At 39.7% G+C, this 18,136-nt stretch overlaps 4 protein-coding genes across 5 annotated transcripts in view; all 4 read left to right on the top strand.

The window, feature by feature from the left end:
* Positions 1-4,629, top strand: part of LOC311028585 (uncharacterized protein) — a 51,621-nt gene extending 46,992 nt beyond the window's left edge. For both annotated transcript variants that reach the window (XM_084033249.1, XM_084033250.1), the window contains 12 exons: positions 305-332; positions 523-591; positions 762-787; positions 912-1,010; positions 1,320-1,473; positions 1,579-1,652; positions 1,804-1,932; positions 2,211-2,258; positions 2,370-2,432; positions 2,685-2,882; positions 2,972-3,087; positions 3,162-4,629. In XM_084033249.1, the coding sequence (XP_083889375.1) occupies positions 305-332; positions 523-591; positions 762-787; positions 912-1,010; positions 1,320-1,473; positions 1,579-1,652; positions 1,804-1,932; positions 2,211-2,258; positions 2,370-2,432; positions 2,685-2,882; positions 2,972-3,087; positions 3,162-3,363 (1,206 nt within the window). In that variant the 3' untranslated portion in view covers positions 3,364-4,629. The remainder of the gene's footprint in view (positions 1-304; positions 333-522; positions 592-761; positions 788-911; positions 1,011-1,319; positions 1,474-1,578; positions 1,653-1,803; positions 1,933-2,210; positions 2,259-2,369; positions 2,433-2,684; positions 2,883-2,971; positions 3,088-3,161) is intronic.
* A 383-nt stretch (positions 4,630-5,012) lies between these two features.
* Positions 5,013-6,215, top strand: LOC311028539 (apolipoprotein D-like; the record flags this gene model as incomplete). Its single annotated transcript, XM_084033165.1, has 5 exons — positions 5,013-5,135; positions 5,219-5,323; positions 5,484-5,605; positions 5,758-5,846; positions 5,947-6,215. The coding sequence occupies exons 1-5, from the start codon at positions 5,121-5,123 to the stop codon at positions 6,213-6,215; spliced, it is 600 nt and encodes a 199-aa protein (XP_083889291.1). The 5' UTR covers positions 5,013-5,120.
* A 348-nt stretch (positions 6,216-6,563) lies between these two features.
* LOC311028538 (gamma-glutamyl hydrolase-like) lies at positions 6,564-12,069 on the top strand. The gene is made up of 9 exons (XM_084033164.1): positions 6,564-6,689; positions 8,429-8,537; positions 8,651-8,701; positions 10,009-10,093; positions 10,171-10,309; positions 10,566-10,672; positions 10,878-10,968; positions 11,060-11,194; positions 11,286-12,069. The coding sequence occupies exons 1-9, from the start codon at positions 6,608-6,610 to the stop codon at positions 11,402-11,404; spliced, it is 918 nt and encodes a 305-aa protein (XP_083889290.1). The 5' UTR covers positions 6,564-6,607; the 3' UTR covers positions 11,405-12,069.
* A 525-nt stretch (positions 12,070-12,594) lies between these two features.
* LOC311028537 (gamma-glutamyl hydrolase-like) lies at positions 12,595-17,896 on the top strand. The gene is made up of 14 exons (XM_084033163.1): positions 12,595-12,759; positions 12,917-13,021; positions 13,175-13,296; positions 13,449-13,537; positions 13,638-13,868; positions 15,071-15,097; positions 15,200-15,308; positions 15,418-15,468; positions 15,861-15,945; positions 16,025-16,163; positions 16,845-16,951; positions 17,166-17,256; positions 17,359-17,493; positions 17,590-17,896. The coding sequence occupies exons 1-14, from the start codon at positions 12,745-12,747 to the stop codon at positions 17,706-17,708; spliced, it is 1,425 nt and encodes a 474-aa protein (XP_083889289.1). The 5' UTR covers positions 12,595-12,744; the 3' UTR covers positions 17,709-17,896.
* The last annotated feature ends 240 nt before the right edge of the window (positions 17,897-18,136 follow it).

The raw sequence follows: 18,136 nt of genomic DNA, 5'->3' as shown, positions 1-18,136 counted from the left end.
ACGCTGCAGCTGCCTAACCTTTGATCACTCAGAACTGTTCCCGGATGGTTCTGAAATATACCTGCATGCTGCATGTGGAGTCTGGGAAGGTGAAGGGTAATTGCCTGTCCACAAATGAGGTAGTACTAAACTTACATCCACAGAAAGTCTTCTGCATGATGATTATAATATATTAACAACACAGATTGGATGATGGGATGTATCATAATGGACTGTGTTTTCACATTTGTTTCACTGAGATGTATGTATGATTCATTCAGTCATCAGTGACTGCTGCTAATGTGTGTGCGCTCCATTATTTCAGCTTAATCCCGATGGAACCATTGCAGTTGGTAGGTTGGGTCATGTCTTTTCTTTGCCATAAATTATATTTACTTCACAGAATACTCAGGATAGAAGCTGTGCAAACAGTTTATTACATACTTGCAATACACTTTTTTTAACATTTAAAATAAATTCCTGCAACAACAAATCAAATGTAACGACAAACAATTCATTTAATAGTGTCTCTTTGTCTCCAAGGCAACTGTCAGACGGGACTAAAAGGGGAAAAGGGAGAGATAGGTCTTCCTGGGATGCCGGCGCCACCAAGTGAGTTCACATTTATAACAGCTTTCCACTGTTTAGACATGAAACAATACAAGGAGTGAATTCAAAGGCCTGATATTATCTTAGGAAGAACATTCTGTCTTATTTCTTTATTGCCTTGACTTCCCCAACATCATTAGTTATAACTCCCTGTTCTATTTTCTCTGTTCCAGGCTCTTTTCTTCCCAGGGGAGGCTGGGTACGTTTTTAACTTTTTGTTTGAGGACATGCTTGCTTTATGTGCCATCGGACTCTCCCTCAAGGTGTGTGTGTGTGTGTGTGTGTGTGTGTGTGTGTGTGTGTGTTTTCCTGTGCCATCGCAGGGGGCGAGAGGTGAACAAGGCATTAAGGGAGAGAAGGGAGACAGGGGGGAGGAGGGGTTGCTCGGGCAACCAGGTACCCCTGGGAGAACGGGACTTGTGGTGAGTCAAGATTTCATGGATACACACCGAACACATTTGTGTCAAAAAATGTTTTTACTAAAGCTAAACAACTTCCTCGTGTTAATTAAGTCTGCTATGCTTTTTATTTAAATGTTAGTGTTCATCATATTTAATCATCCAGTTGTTGTTTTGTTTTTTTAAGTGCCCACTTTTTTCGTCAACAGTATGTCAACAGTACGTCACAGTTAGTGTTTAGAACCTCGGGGTCATCTCGTCATCCTCTCATAGTCATGGAATACAAGGTCGTTGACGAACTTCATGGTAGTTTTCGTTCCTCACACATTCCAGGGACCCAAAGGAGAGTCAGTGGTGGGTCCACCAGGCCACCCTGGGGTGCCAGGTTCACCGGGTTATCCAGGCTATGGCAGACCAGGACCGGTCGGCCCTGCTGGGCCACCGGGGCCTCCAGGACCCTCTGGATCAACCTCAAGATATGGCTCAGGTATAATTCAGCAGTCTTACATATGTCAGAGCAAAATGTTGTCCTGTTTAGAGATCTTCTAAGTCTAAGTTTGTGGAGAAGGTGTTGACATTTTTGTAATGGCAGGTTTGACCATTGCCGGCCCCCCTGGACCCGCTGGACCAGCTGGACCTCCTGGACCTTCGGGTAACCCAGCATCTGTAAGTGAACTTGTTTCTCCTGGCCTTGTTGTTGAACCTCATATAAATGATACATCAACATGCTATGAACATAAGCATGAAAACATGACATTCAGATGTAAAAAATCAATATCATATCAATATAAAAGTAGAGATTCTCTTTTGTTCTCAGCTGAAAACATTTGCGACCCGTGAGAGTATGATGCAGCACACCGTCAGGGATGCAGAGGGAACTCTGACGTACGTCACGGCAACGGGAAGTCTCTTCCTCAAGGTCTCCCAGGGATGGAAGGAGATACAGGTACAGACTTGGACTAGGCTTCTATATTTTGGTTTGGTAAATCTGACACCTGAAATTTAGCTGCAGCGTACTCTTTGTGTGACATTTTGTAGCTGAAGGCCAGGGCGTCCCAACACTTTGAGCCCACGAGGGAAGGCCCATTCAATAATCCATTCATGTGTGCATATATAAAGTAACAAACAAACTGGTTGTTGGTCGCACAATTCATGTCAGAACAACATGAGCTCAAATGACACATTATATCGGATTTACAGTCTTGATGTTTCTTGACTCCGCAGCTCGGCAGTGTGATCTACCTCTCCAATAACATTATTCCACAAGATGAGGTACTTGCCGCTTGTTTTACGGCTTTTTGCTCAGTAAAATACTGCTATTGCGGAACGTTGTACGTCCTATGCATTATTCATCCATTTAACATCTCTTTTTTTTTCGTTTAGCCCCGAGTTGCACATCAAATAAGAGGAGAGGAGATGGAAAGAATACGTTCAGTGAACGAAAGGGTGAGAGTCGGTATTATTTTAAATGACCGAATTGGCTTTATTTGACTCTTTGTGATTAATCATATAATGTAGCACATGCTTTTATAAAAGATCAAGGAAAATGTGTATGTTTATGTGTCCTCTTTATTCCTCTTACAAATATGTCCAAACACATGAAGCCTGTGACCGACTACAGCATGTTAAGGAGTGATATACAGGACTCTGGTATCGTACCGTGGACTAACAGGGATCTGTTGCTTCCTCTCCCTCCAGCTCAACCTGGTGGCGTTGAACCAGCCCCACTCCGGCGACATGATGGGGCTCGACGTAGCCAACCGGATGTGTTATGAGCAAGCCAAGGCCATGGGGCTGGCTCCCAACTACCGCGCCTTCATTTCCTCCCACAGGCAAGACCTGGTACATGTGGTCCATCCTGGTTTCCGGGAAACTCTGCCAGTTACCAACCTCAGGGTGAGGCTGCTGTCAAACCACTATTAGCATTTAACTTGTATCATGCAGGAAGTTCCGGCTGTCTATAACCCACAGTGTGTCTCCTTTAGGGAGATGTGATGTTTAGGAACTGGCGGTCAATTTTTAATGGCGACGGGGGAGCAATGGACGCCAGGGTACCGATCTACTCCTTCGATGGGCGGGATGTTATAGCGGACCCCTTCTGGTAAACTTGATCAACTTCCTACTTGTTTGTTTGTGTCTGTCTGTTGTTTCATGTTGCTTTTTATTTTTCCTCAGGCCTCAGAAGAGTATCTGGCACGGCTCCACCAGCAGGGGTCTCCGAGTGGTGGACAAGCACTGTGAGACGTGGCGAGCGGACCACATGTCTGTCATGGGCCAGTCGTCGAGCCTCACCTCAGGTCTGCTCCTGGGCCAGCAGACGCGGAGCTGTTCCCACCAGTACATCATTCTTTGCATCGAGACCCACAAAAACGTTTAAACTCCCCCCCCCAACCCCCCAATACCACTCCACCATGCCAGCCGCCGTAAACGTTGAACACTCGGGGATAAGATTTGAGCATCTTTCCTGAAAAAAGGATGTAGTTTTCAGCACATCTTTGGTGCTACGTGTAGCATTCTGTGGTTTTTAAAACAGGACCACGTTTCACATTAGTATAAATTGTTCTCCTCCTACTTCTGACATCATATTATTGTTAAGAGAAAATAGCAAAGATAAAATCCTTGAAGGTAAACTAACATGACGATGTGGAAGTGGAATCATTTGCGCCTTAAAGTAACGATCCAGAAGATTTCTTCTCATGTTCAACCCGGTGGCACATAACGTTAAATGCAACACGGAGGCTGCCAGTCTCCTTAGCAGCAGTTCTACTTGTTCATGAGCACCATTACCCTTTATTCAAAGGAAAGTGGACTCATTCTGCAATGCAAGACGCATCTGTGTCGTTTTATAAAGTAACACAAATGGCTTTTTTCTCCACATAGTGACTGAGGTGTGTTGAGGTTTCTCTTTTTCAGGTTTCAAGTCTCTTTGTTGTTCAAGAGACTGAAGATGCAGCGGCTGCAGGAATCTGCACCTGCATTTAAAAAAAAAAAAAGACCAAAGACTTTTGTGATGGAAGCATAAAAGGCTACTTTCACTCTTTTGTTTACAGGTTGTCATGGAGAGTTTTTTTTTTTTTAATAAAATTTTAGAATTGTTTTAAGGGCAAGAAATTTGTTTCCATGACTCGCATCGTTTCCCCCCGTCCAGCAGATGGAAGACCAGACAACCAGTGTTGCCACCAAAGTCATGTTTTTGATGCACTGTACTTTATTTTAAAAACTATTTTCTAGTCCAACATTGTTTGTGTTGTAGCTTTTCATCCATCTTGGTGATCTCACATCCTAGCAGCTCTTTCTCTCAATAGGCTATTTAATTTATTTATACTGTCACAGCACATAACATGAAATCAGATGATTAAATTTAAGAATGTAAATTATCGTTTGTTGTTTGTCAAATGACTGTTCTCGCTTTCTTTTCTATTTTTTGTACAGTTTTTTTTTTATGATTTATTATCTCTGGAGAATGTTGACAACAGTCAAAACAAAACCCCACCTGCCATAGAGATGAAATTTAACCAAGCTTAATATTTTCATGCTGAAAAAAAAAATACTACTAAAAAGAATACTAGAAATTCAGAGGGAAGTAAGTCATGTTTTTGTATAAATATTGGTGCTTTGTTGAATAAATGTTTCTCTTTTCATAGTTCACTGTTCTTGTTTCATTCTCAATTCAGAAAATAACTCAAATAAGTACACAGTTTCTTTCCTGGCCCAAAATAAATATGACGGTGCTCGTGTTTGGATCTGTTTAACACCGTGGAGAGAGCAAGCTACGTTCAGAGCTACAACTGAAGACGACATTGGCTGAATGTTTGATGTTGTTTTTTATATATTTTTTTTGACTACATGATTAAAAAGCCTGGGGGGGTTGGAAAAGTGCTAGTCACTTGAGTAGTGGTAACAGCAGTGAGTCATACTGAGTGTGAACAGTATTCAAATATAACTGTTCAAACATGTTTTCCTTCCAAAGTCCGGGCATGAAAAGAAAAAATACATCCAAAGAAAACAAAAAGCACTCAGCTTGTACTACACTGGTACATTAGAGTACTCGATACAGTAGTAGGACAGTAGCACAGTGTGCTCTTGATTTGCTTTGACAAAATTTTGTGAGGTTGCTCTTTTGGCCACTTGGACATGAAGGGATTCCAGGTACTATAATTTTTCTTCACTTTTATTAACAAAAAGACTGAACCCGGTTTAACCCTATGAACTCTTGTAACTCTGATGTGAAGGTCCTGCTTGTGTTCCTCCTGACTGCTGGAGCAGCTGATGCTCAGTCTTTCCACTTTGGCAAATGTCCCCAGCCTTCAGTTCAAGAAGACTTCGATGTGGCAAAGGTCAAATACTGGAGACTTTTACGTAACTATTGATTTTGTTATTGGGTCAGTCGGGCAGTTTGTCTATTTGATATTTAGGAGTATTTGATACAAACCGATATAGTTTTTAGCATCTTATGAACTCATACAGCTGCTGATTAACACGCTCTTCTCCTTCCAGTATATGGGGACCTGGTATGAAATAGAGAAGCTCCCAGCTGCGTTTGAAAGAGGGAAATGTAACCAAGCTACATACAGTCTGCTCGCTGATGGGAAGGTCAAAGTTCGTAATTCAGAGCTGCTGTAAGGATTGAACTGTCCTGCTCTTTATTTTTATTCATCTGTTCATCTTTTTCTTTGCACGGGAACGAGTGTGGATGGATTTCTTGTAGCATTCAAGGGAAATCCTTATTGACATGAGTTGACCTTTTCTCCCTCTCGTCCTCTCCAAACAGGTCTAATGGGAAGAGAAATTCCATTGAGGGTGTTGCCAGAGTTAAAAACTCATCTCAACCTGCTATTCTGGGTGTCAGCTTCTTTAAAGGTAAATAGATTGTGTTTATTTGTGGAGCTCATATGTTTTACCATCATAACATGAAACATAATACTTGTTTTAATCTCCCATCATCCATATCTGTGTGCAGGTGTTCCCGATGGTCCCTACTGGGTACTTTCTACAGACTACCAGACATATTCTCTGGTCTACTCTTGTACTGACTACTTCCTTTTCCACATCGACTTCGCCTGGATCCTGTCTCGCACTCGGGTGTTGACCGATGACGTCATTAGCCAGTTACATGATAAACTGACTTCTGCTGGTGTAAACATAACCCGCCTTACAGTCAGTAATCAGACCGGATGTCATGACCTGAGACGCGATCAGCAAAGTGCTGTCTTGAACACTTGGCATTGATTTAAACTCTAGTCTACGATTTAAAAGGTTTGAAAAAAGCACAATCACTCGCCCCATCTTCCCACCCCACCGGGTCATTCACTACACTACTATTGGATGCATTTTGGCTCAATTGAAAAATCTTTAAAATCGTAGACTACAGCTTTAAGTTTTGACATGAAACTAAAACGGGTATTTATTTTAAATAAACAAATAGATTTTAATATTTGCTATCACATGAAATATAATACAACATATGTTTGGATGTTGCTAGTTTATTATTCGTTTATTTGTCAAAACGGATGCTTTTATTTTGAAGGGAGAAATTAGGAGGCGACGTGATCGGCTACGTCCCCGTTTGCAATCCAACCGCGACACTCTAGCGTGCTGCATGTACTTTTAATCTGAGTAAAATGATCTTGTCACTGCTTGTCGTTTCTCTTCCGTGTCTACTGAGCTTTTCTTCCGCCAAAAGAAATGACAGACCCGTGATTGGTAAGTGTTCGCGTTACTGCAGCACTTGTGACGTACACAGGGATTTTGAGGGGCAGTTGCTCTAGAAGCAGTGGTATTTATGTTCTGCTCAGCCAAGGTATTTAAAAGGATCTCTAAAATAGCCTGCTTTTTTTAATTACAATTATTAAGCTTGCAGCTCTTAAACCCTGTACTTTCATGTCATATTTGAAGGTTCCTCCTGGTCCACATTTTCCTCATGTCTGGAAGCTTGTGGCTGCTCCTCGTTTTAAATGTAATTTAAATGCTAAAATATGAGGCTGATTAATTCATCACCCCTACACATTGTAGACAAAATACTCATAAGGTTTAGTCATTTAACCATTTCGAATGAAAGAATGCATGAGATGCATTACTTCCATCATTCATTCTGCTTGCTAAGACGAAATGTTAGAAACTATCAGACATGTAGCAAAATTAGCTGCTAGCTAGCTGTCTGATTATTTAGGCTTAACGTGGCAAACTGAACATGGATTTATGAAAATGTTTATTCATTTCGGAAAACTTGATGGTGATCATTTGTTATACATCTCAATCTCACCTTTTCCGAGCCCGACAACGTTAGGGCAGTAGTCTAACAAGACAACCGCAAAAATCTCTTCGGACAAGCAGGCTCAGCTCAACCGGTCACGTGCAGAGGTACAGCTATGTAAACAAACCCCTCCCCCATCTGACTTTCACCGGTGCCCTAATGGAAGTGAATGAGGCTGCTACTTATGACACATTTTTTTAGTAGCGATTTTTTTTTTTTAATTTTTTTTTTGTTTTCATTTTCAAATCTAGGCTTACATGAAATTCTGTATCCATTGAACGATTTTTTTTTTTCAGGATACAATGGATCTTCCTTTATGAAAGGAAAGGAGATTACGCCGACCCACAATTCCTTGCGAGAGCAGTATTTAAAGTGCCACACCTCAGCTGTTCATGAAAACAAACATGTGTATTTGCATATTTAACATTTACTTTAATCCCTTTTATCACACCTACTTTTACAGACATAAAGTTATTTGAATTGTGTTTGAACAGTCAAACAGGAAGGAGGAGCTGCTGGAACTGAAGCCTGTCAGTGAACCGGCTGTTTATAGAACCAACAACATGGGGAGAAGTAGATGATGCGCTTTTTGTAGTGCATTATTGTAGTTTCTCCAGCGCAGACTCACCTCAATCATGATAATCATGACGTAGCTTAGTGGAATTCCAGTCGGATTCTCTGAGGACCGCAGTCATTTCAGGAATAGGAGTTAGGACCTAATTGTTTGACTTTTCGAACGCAGCCCAAGAATGGATTTGGATATTGAAATTCCAACTTCCAATCTCCTAGCTAGCTGTCCAGTTATAAGACACCAAAATGAAAAACATGGCTGATGACAGAGCGATTTTTCTTTTGGCAAGTGTACACACAAATTAACTCTCAGCGGTGCCTTATAAATAGGCCTACGCATTTTTTTTTTTTTTTTACATTTTACAGAATAGCCTAAGTTTAGTGCAGACAGGACCACTTTCAGAGATTCAGCATTTACACGCAGAACTGTTTTTTTCAAATCATGTATTATGTATAGTTTTACCATTTAGGAGTTAAGGTTTTGCGTGACGTGAGACAGGTGCTTCTTCATGAAGTGGCGTTAACAATTAGAATCAGAATTTGGTTTCTTGCCAGCTTCAGCTAGAGAAGTGTCATGTAGGACTAAGTGATTAAACTACTTGTGTTTTTCTCTCAAAAGGAATACTGACTCAAGAAGTTCGTTTCCCAAAACCACATGAAACTGCTTACATTGCTGCCTCTTACGTCAAGTTCCTGGAGTCAGCAGGAGCGAGGGTTGTGCCTGTCATGTGAGTTACTATCCATCTATCTACTCCTACACACATAAGAGCTTTTGTAACATCCTGTTTACAAAGACGTTCGCAGCCTTAAACCTTTAACCTGCCCTTTTTCATGTCTACAGGCTTAACCGGACACTGGAGGAGTATAAGACAGTGTTCAACTCCATTAACGGGTAAATGTGTTATTAAGAGGTCAAAACCTCAATGCTTTAGCTTTGAGGGAGATATAAGGCTATGTGGAAATTTATAATTAATTTCTTGTATTTGCTGACTGGATGTGTCAGAGGGAGTGGACAAAATAACAGAGATTTTGTGTTGGCATTGCAGTTGGGAGATGGCCATATTTCTCGGTATTGAAATCTAATGGACCTTTTAAGGCCACTGTTTTGAAGAAAATACCTCCTGAAGTGCTTGTTTTCCCCAGTTTGTTCATCAGGATGATGTTGCAGTGATACAGTGACCCATCACCAATATCCCACTGTTTATACACTTCACTGGTCCCACTTTAAGTCACTTCAACCACCTCAACACAAGCACCAGTAAAAATACAGAACACTTCTTACAATGTTCATTATACTGCACAAAGCCTCCATAAGCCTTGACGAGATTCATGTGTTGGTCGTTGGTGAAACATTTTGAAAGAGTGCATGCCCTCACATTCACCAGTAGAGGTCCTCATCGATCTCTGAAAAGCTCTGAGTAAGGAACCTTTTTTGACACACCTGTGTTGAAAGCTTCGCTGCTCCGTAAAGCTTCATTTAGCCATCACTATTTAAATTGACCGACGTAGAAATTATGGTACAATCCTAAGGGGATAAAAAAAATATTTGTCTCTTTTTGTATTAGTTTTTTTCTTCCGAAATATGAGTCCCACTGCGGTCCACCGGAAAGGGCTAACTTCGCCACTCTATAAAGCTTCGAAAAGGCTTTCAAGATGGCGGACCAGAAGTATTTCGGGTTCATGTGAGGAAATGCAAAACAATACATACGATGTACCAAAAGCAATGAAGTTAGCTGCAAACACCCGCTACAAAATGGACACAGATAAGCTCGATTTAGGAGTGGAGTGAGGCGTGCTAATCTCCAGAAAAAATGTCCACCTGCTTAACGACATGCTAAGCTACTAAAGAGGATACTCGCCAACGTAATTTGAACACGCGTGATCTGCTCGTAAACGAAACCAACGAACCATGAGGGCCTATTTTATGGTGAACATTGTTATTTATGAATAAAAACATTTTACTGCTGTGAGTTATTGCTTAAATATAGTATAGCTGAACATTGGGTATTAGGCCTATATCATGTGGAATGTGATGAAGTCACAAAGCACTTAAAAATATGCCACATTAAATTACATTAACACCTGAAGGCTTCAACTGTATTCTGTTATAAGGGTTTGTTATTTTGTCCACCACCACCCCTATGTATTTAAAAAAAGAAAAGAAAGGAACATCACGTTTTGTTCCTTTCTTTCTAACAGGATCCTTTACCCAGGCGGACGGGCCAGCGTCATCTCGTCTGCCTTTGAAAGAGCTGCAAACATTTTTTATCAGCTTGCTATTGAGGTAAGCGTGTCAAACATTCGTAACTAAATGTAAATGTTGATGCTGGATAATGCTGCAGGCCGTATGTGACGTTTCAGGCAAACAAGAAGGGCGACTATTTTCCTGTGTGGGGCACATGTCTTGGATTTGAACAGCTGATGTATTTAAGGAGCAGAAAGACAGTACTGTCGTACACCAACACAAGCAGTGCACAGTTGCCTCTGAGCTTCACTAATGGTACGGCTTTGTCCTAATACTGATCACTTATCAATGAGAGAAGTCTTGTTGCATTGTTGTAATGTTAACATCGTCCCATTTGTGGTGGGGATATATAATATGAAGGTACATTAAGACTATTATTTTAATCAGAACTATAGTTTCAGAGAATAAACGTCTTTATACAAAGTGCATTAATAATAAATAGTTTTTTCAAACAAACATCTTTTTTTAGAACATATTTAAAGTTAATAATAATATCATGTCCCATTTCCAGAAACCAAAGACAGCAGGATGTTTAAAGGCTTCCCAGCTGAACTCATGGAAGATCTGGCCTCTGAGCCGCTGACGGAAAACTCTCACACGTGGAGTTTGTCAGTGCTGGTATGCTTTTTTCATGAATAATATGATAAGAAAACATTACCAACAACATGTTTAATAAAGAGTACGGAGTGCAAGAGCCACAGCACTGCTAGAGAACACCATTATTACTGGTTTGAGGTGAAATGTGAAATTCTTTTCTCAGAACATAGAAAGCAGGGTGTAATTTAATTGGGTGCATTGTCAGTAACCTCTCTGTTTCTTTCAGACTCACAACACAAATATGGAGCTGAAAAACTTCTACAAAGTTCTCTCCACGAATACAGACGGAGAAACGGAGTTTGTATCAACGGTGGAAGGTAGGTACACCTACCTGTACACATTTAAAAGCAAAGTAACACCTGAGGTTACTGTGTTTAATGAATACTTTCTCTTCCATCACCTCGGCAGCATATGATTACCCAATTTATGGGACACAATGGCATCCGGAGAAAAATGCATTTGAATCGAGGAGACCTTACATTCCACACTCTCCATCAGCGGTCAAGACCACCTTCTACATGGCTGAATTCTTTGTCGGTGAAGGTATGAACTTTGTGTTTGGTTCCTTGATGAAGTCGTCAGTATGTATGATGGAGTCTTTGTCGTCTGTAAATGTTGTTTTCTCTCCTTACAGCCAGGAAGAACTTTCACAGGTTTGAATCTGAGGAGGAGGAGCGCAAAGCGCTGATATACAACTACAGTCCTGTTTACACTGGACCCGATAGCATGTTTGTGCAAAAATATATATTCTGATGCCTGTTTGCGAAATGGCTTTTCCATTCCAACAGCTGATTGGCTGTATCATTCAGAATCTTTTCTCAGGGTATTGCACTATTCCTATATGGCTTGCTTTGTGCCTTTAAACCTGACCAATTTGTGTGACAAATCACTTTTAGTGACAAGCACTGCAGTTTCTGTGATGCCTTTATGTTTCCTTAAATATGTTGTGAGCAGCCATGCATGCAGACTCTGTGCATATTAGCTTGGTGTAATGTCCTCATTGGGCATTGGTTGATATTTTTAAATGTATTAATGTTTGTATTATTTATTTCAATGATCTTTTTAAAATGTCCTCACAATTGGGAAATATGCTTGTTTTAATGTCAAATCAAGCGACTATTTGTCAAATGAAGCAGCGTGTGGGTTTACAAAAATAAAAGCACTATGGTACTTATTTGGTTATAGAAAAGATGTCCAAAATATGTTCTGAGAAGGACATTTTACAGTTTAAACGTAAACTTGTTTTGCCCTCTCAGATGTTGTAGAACATTTTCTAAATTGTCTCAAACCTATCTTTGTTTTGAAGCCAAATAAAAATCCTGATTTCCCCCTGGTGGCAGTCTGCATTACTTCCCATGCACACCCATACCAATATATCTGTCCATCCATCATCTACCGCTTATCCTGTATTCAGGGTCCAATATATCTTTGATTAACAAAAATAAAGGAATTGAAATCTACCATCTGGGCTCTAGTCTGAATCTTTCAGCAGCCTGGAGAGAGACACAAAGACAAAAATACATATTTCTCTCTTAATGTGTTCCAGTATTCAAGCAAAATGTAAGACATAACATAATAAGGGATAAATAAAAGAAGTGTACAAACTTCTTGGTTACAGAAACATGGCGTATTAATTGTATGGGGTTTAATGGAAAAAAATAGCTCTGAATGAACAACAGCTGAGCAGAAGCGCTTGTCGAGACATGCATAACTAATCTTTCAGAGGAAGGAGAGAATATATAAATGTGTCTTGTCTGACACTTTTTTATCATATAACTGGACAGGAGTTTAAATCAATTGCCACTGCTGTTATCTCTGAAGGAGCAAACAACAAACTTTTCTGAAAGTTAAAGGTTAACGGTTTCGTAATCCACTCTTCAAACATGTTTTCCTTCCAAAGGTCTCATAGAAATACTTCCAAAAAACCACACAGGTCTCAGCTGGTAGGACACTGACAGTTAGGAGGACATGATCGAGTAGTAGAGCGCTTCACTTTGCTCTTACTGCAACCCAGAAGTCTTGTGAGGTTGCTTCTTACCTCATCGTCTTTTCTGAGGGTTTTTTTTATTTTTTATTTGTTTGCACACTTGGACATGAAGGCATTCCAGGTACTGTAAGCATTTTTTCATCAACATTTGTAACAAAAATGTATCACCTGTATCAATCCACTGACATTAGTGGGTTTCTTTTTCATGTGAATTTAGTTTCTAACAATAAGACTGAACCCAGTTTAACCCCATGAACTCTTGTAACTCTGATGTGAAGGTCCTGCTTGTGTTCCTCCTGACTGCTGCAGCAGCTGATGCTCAGTCTTTCCACTCTGGCAAATGTCCCCAGCCTTCAGTTCAAGAGGACTTCGATGTGGCAAAGGTCAAACACTGGAAACTTTTTTCATACTATATTGATTTGTTTATATTGGGTCATTTTGTCTATTAGATATTTTGAAGTTGTTGATACAAACATGTTTTTTTAGCATCTTATGAACTCATACAGCTGCTGATTAACACGCTCTTCTCCTTCCAGTATATGGGGACCTGGTATGAAATAGAGAAGCTCCCAGCTGCGTTTGAAAGAGGGAAATGTAACCAAGCTACATACAGTCTGCTCGCTGATGGGACGGTCAAAGTTCGTAATTCAGAGCTGCTGTAAGGATTGAACTGTCCTGCTCTTTATTTTTATTCATCTGTTCATCTTTTTCTTTGCACGGGAACGAGTGTGGATAGATTTCTTGTAACATTCAAGGGAAATCCTTATTGACATGAGTTGACCTTTTCTCCCTCTCGTCCTCTCCAAACAGGTCTAATGGGAAGAGAAATTCCATTGAGGGTGTTGCCAGAGTTAAAAACTCATCTCAACCTGCTATTCTGGGTGTCAGCTTCTTTAAAGGTAAATAGATTGTGTCTGTTTGTGGAGCTCATATATTTTACTATCATAACATGAAACATAATACTTGTTTTAATCTCCCATCATCCATATCTGTGTGCAGGTGTTCCCGATGGTCCCTACTGGGTACTTTCTACAGACTACCAGACATATTCTCTGGTCTACTCTTGTACTGACTACTTCCTTTTCCACATCGACTTCGCCTGGATCCTGTCTCGCACTCGGGTGTTGACCGATGACGTCATTAGCCAGTTACATGATAAACTGACTTCTGCTGGTGTAAACATAACCCGCCTTACAGTCAGTAATCAGACCGGATGTGACCAGAACACAGGTATGATCAGCTGAATGGGAAAAAGGGGAACAAAGTGCTGAATACCTGTTTGAACTAAAATCAACATTCAATCAATCGATCTTTATTTGTAGAGCACCTTTCCTACAGGTTAGTGCAGTTCAAAGTGCTTCGCAGATAACTGAAAAGAAAAAGAAAAAGATGGTGAAAACAATACAGTTCAGCAAGTTAACAATTCAACAATTTGTTAAAGCCAATTTGAGATGATTACTTGAAAAAAATATAATCAAAATTCAATAGAAAGCTATTATACCAGTGATGGAAGAAAAACAGTGTGAAATAACTAGATTTATAAAATAGACAAAAATTAGAATAGAAATGTATTTTGTATAGTCAATTTAAAATATTAAAATGAAATAATGTAAAAAGATGAATAATAAATCAAATACAACTCTACATTGTCTTTAATCCATTCATAACCAAAGGCTTAGCTGAATAGTTACGTTTCCAGCAGCTCAGAGTATTATGACCTTCAACCTGACTCCCCAAATATTGTAGTCCTGCACTTTGGATCCGCTAACAGACTCCATCCAGAGGAGCTGATACTGGTTCATTCACTGTAAACAAGTGAGACAAATGCCGGTTCAAGACCATGAAGTGCTTTAAAACAATGCTTTACAACAAAACAACAATTTAAGAACTTTAAACCAGGTGTAATGTGTTCTCTGCTGCTCCTCCTCCTTAGCCTTCAGGCCCCAGAGTGCTGAATCAGCAGCAGCTTGTAACACTTGTGAGTAGATAGGGAGCATTAGTCCAGCCTGCTAGATATAAAAGCATGTATTAGTCTTTCTGTGTCTGTGTCTAGATTTTTAAGGTGGTAAAACACAGATTTGGAGTCTTAGTCAGGGATCACACCAACAATTCTTCATTGTTTTCTTGGGGTACGTCCAAGGGAATTTAGTTTTGCAACTTGTTTCTCTCTCTAGATACATTTCATTTTTATCGTGGTTGAGCTGCGTGACTCAGGCTGAACACAACACTGTTCGCTTTCTTTATACGTTTGTTAATATTGAAGTTGTTGCGTGACCAAATTCAACAAAGCACTCCCTTAAGTCTCAACTAGAAGTAGATCGGAGGAGCTTTTCTTGAGATATAGGAACGACATACAGAGATTCAGTCACTTAGTTGGATGATCTTGTTCTCACTTTGCATTTCTCTTACATTTCTACCACTTTATTCTTCAGCCAAGAGGAATGACAGACCCATCATTGGTATGTTTTTAACATGCTACGTTAACTGTATCATTGTTCTTTTTAGTTACAGAAGTGTCGTAACCCGTGAGTTTCCCACTGGTTGTGTTTCTCTATCAAAAGGAATCCTGGCTCAAGACGTTCGTCACCAAAAAGCAGATGAAACTGCTTACATTGCTGCCTCTTATGTAAAATACCTGGAGTCTGGAGGAGCGAGGGTTGTCCCCGTCATGTGAGTTATTATTAACATTTTCCTAACTCTCATTCCTCCAGCAAACAAGAGCTTCTGCAACACCAATGTTCTTGAACTGAAACCGCTAATCTCCTTTTTATTTTTACAGGATTAACCAGACAGCAGAGGAGTACAAGAGACTGTTCAACTCCATTAATGGGTAAATGTGTTAGAATGAAGAATGATGAGATTTTCAGAACGATTTCAGAAAAGTAAAATAATCCAATTTATGTTTGAGGATGGAAAAAATAAGAGAGTCACGATGCTCAGTTTTTGCAGAGATTGAGTTTAATACACTTTCCTAATGACATAAGTAAGTTTTTGGTTAAAAATGATATAGGTGACTGATATAATAATTTTTAATATTTAACAATACTAGTGTGAAAGCCTTTTGTCAACAACTTTAATAGCAACACTCCGTTTACACATGTACTAAGAAGCCACATAGCGAGCACCAGCTGAATATTTTTAGACTATCTTGCAAACAAAATGATATAATATGGAAAATGATAAAACTGATGACTCCACAATAACCTTTTGCATCGTTAACAGGATCCTCTTCCCAGGCGGCAGCGCCAACATCATGTCATCTGGTTATCAAAGATCTGCAAAAATCTTTTATGAACTTGCTTTGGAGGTACAAGATTACAATATTAGCTGCTACCTTTTAGTGTGTTGATGCTGGATGATGCTGCAGACTGTATGTGACGTTTCAGGCAAACAAGAGAGGCGACTATTTCCCTGTTTTGGGCATCTGTCTCGGATACGAGCAGCTGGCCGTTTTGACGAGTGGAATGAACCTACTGTCACGTACCAATACGAGTAATGTGCCATTACCTCTGAGCTTCCTTGACGGTATGGCTTTGTCTTAAATTAATGATTGTTTTTGTCAAGAGTTACATTTTAGGAAAAGTTTTACTTTGGCAGAATATTATCCATAAACTTGACTGCTTAACAAGTGATCTAGTTTTGACAAAATGAGCTGAAGAGGTTGACATTTTGAAACTTCTGGTGATCCAAGTCTTATTTAAAATGTTTTCACTTAACAAGAAGAAGAAAAAATTTCACCTAGATAATTTTTCTTAGTTCCTTTTTTTTGATCTGTGAAAACAAGTGAAAAAATGTTTTTGCAGGTGTTTTATGATTATTTTAAGGATATATAATACAGATGTTGTTGTACTACTTATAGGGACACAAGAGGCTGAAGTGCAGCACTTCCTCATGTTTTAATTAGGACTAAAAGCATTCTTGCTTTTGTCTTTCATGCGCTCTAAACACAAGTAAATATATATTTGTTTTTTTACAAAGTCAAAAGACTGGATCAAATGGATCACCTGATTTTTTTTTAACTTTATCTTATCGCCACCTTTACTTTGTTGTAATTTGTGGTGAAGCAATATGAGCAATATGTGCTTTTGCTCATTTCACAACATTTGAGAAACATTTACAGGGAAACAATAGACCCTTTTACTGTGTTAAATATCTGATGAAAATATGTATATTTTTAATGAAAATACTGTCGTGTCCCATTTCCAGAAGCAAAAGACAGCAGGATGTTTAAAGACGTCCCAGATGAACTCATGGAAGATCTGGCCTCTGAGCCGCTGACCGCAAACGCTCACAAGTGGAGCGTGACAGTGTTGGTACGTCATTTATTATTATGATGAGAACGAAGGAGTGCAGTGAAAGAGATACAACACGGCTAGAATACACAAATATTACTGGTTTGTGTATGAGCTTATTTTCCTCCACTGAGCATGACAGTCATTTTTTTCTAACAACCTAGAAAGCAGAGAAAGAGGAACCAGGGAGAAGTTTAACTGGGTGCATTGTCGGTAACCTCTCTGTTTCTTTCAGACTCACAACACAAATATGGAGCTGAAAAACTTTTACAAAGTTCTCTCCACGAATACAGACGGAGAAACGGAGTTTGTATCAACGGTGGAAGGTAGTTAGAATTCAGCATCACTTTATCTGTACAAGTTTACAGCAAAGTAACACCTGAGGTTACTGTGTTTAATGATTACTTTCTCTTCCATCTCCTCGGCAGCATATGATTACCCAATTTATGGGACACAGTGGCATCCGGAGAAAAATGCATTTGAATGGAAGCTTTCTTACATTCCACACTCTCCATCAGCGGTCAAGACCACCTCCTACATGGCTGAATTCTTTGTCGGTGAAGGTATGAACACAGCTTTGTGTTTGGTTCCTTGATGAAGTCGTCAGTATGTATGATGGAGTCTTTGTCATCTGTAAATGTTGTTTTCTCTCCTTACAGCCAGGAAGAACTTTCACAGGTTTGAATCTGAGGAGGAGGAGCGCAAAGTGCTGATATACAACTACAGTCCTGTTTACACTGGGTCCGATAGCGTCTTTGAGCAAAAATATTTCTTCTAAATGCTTGTATGTATAGTAGCTTTTCCTGTGAAACGGCTGATTGGCTGTCTAAGTCATGTAACTTATAAATGTTTGCCCATAAGAAGTAGTATGTTTTAAGGAATTCTGCCTCAAATATTTAAATGTTCACATTCTACATTTTAATGATTATAATTGTAAAATAAAATGTCTTAAAGGAGCAATAAACAATATTCAGATAAGATAATAACTATTGTCTTTGTTAAGATATAGTGGAGTAATGTCTACCTGAGCAGAGAATGAAGTCACTGTGTGTGTATGTGTGTATGTGTGTGTGTGTGTGTGTGTGTGTGTGTGTGTGTCCTTGCTTTGTTGTGTGACGGCCCCAGTGGGGTTTCCGTGTTGCTACTCCCTGATGGGGGTGCAGAGTTCCACCAGGACACCAGGTGTCCCTCTGTTCCTCTGAGTTT

Source organism: Eutrigla gurnardus, assembly GCF_963514095.1.
Source record: "Eutrigla gurnardus genome assembly, chromosome: 18".
NCBI classification, from domain to species: domain Eukaryota; kingdom Metazoa; phylum Chordata; class Actinopteri; order Perciformes; family Triglidae; genus Eutrigla; species Eutrigla gurnardus.
Note: the sequence above shows the minus strand (reverse complement) of the source record. Positions and strands in the feature narration are given on the sequence as shown.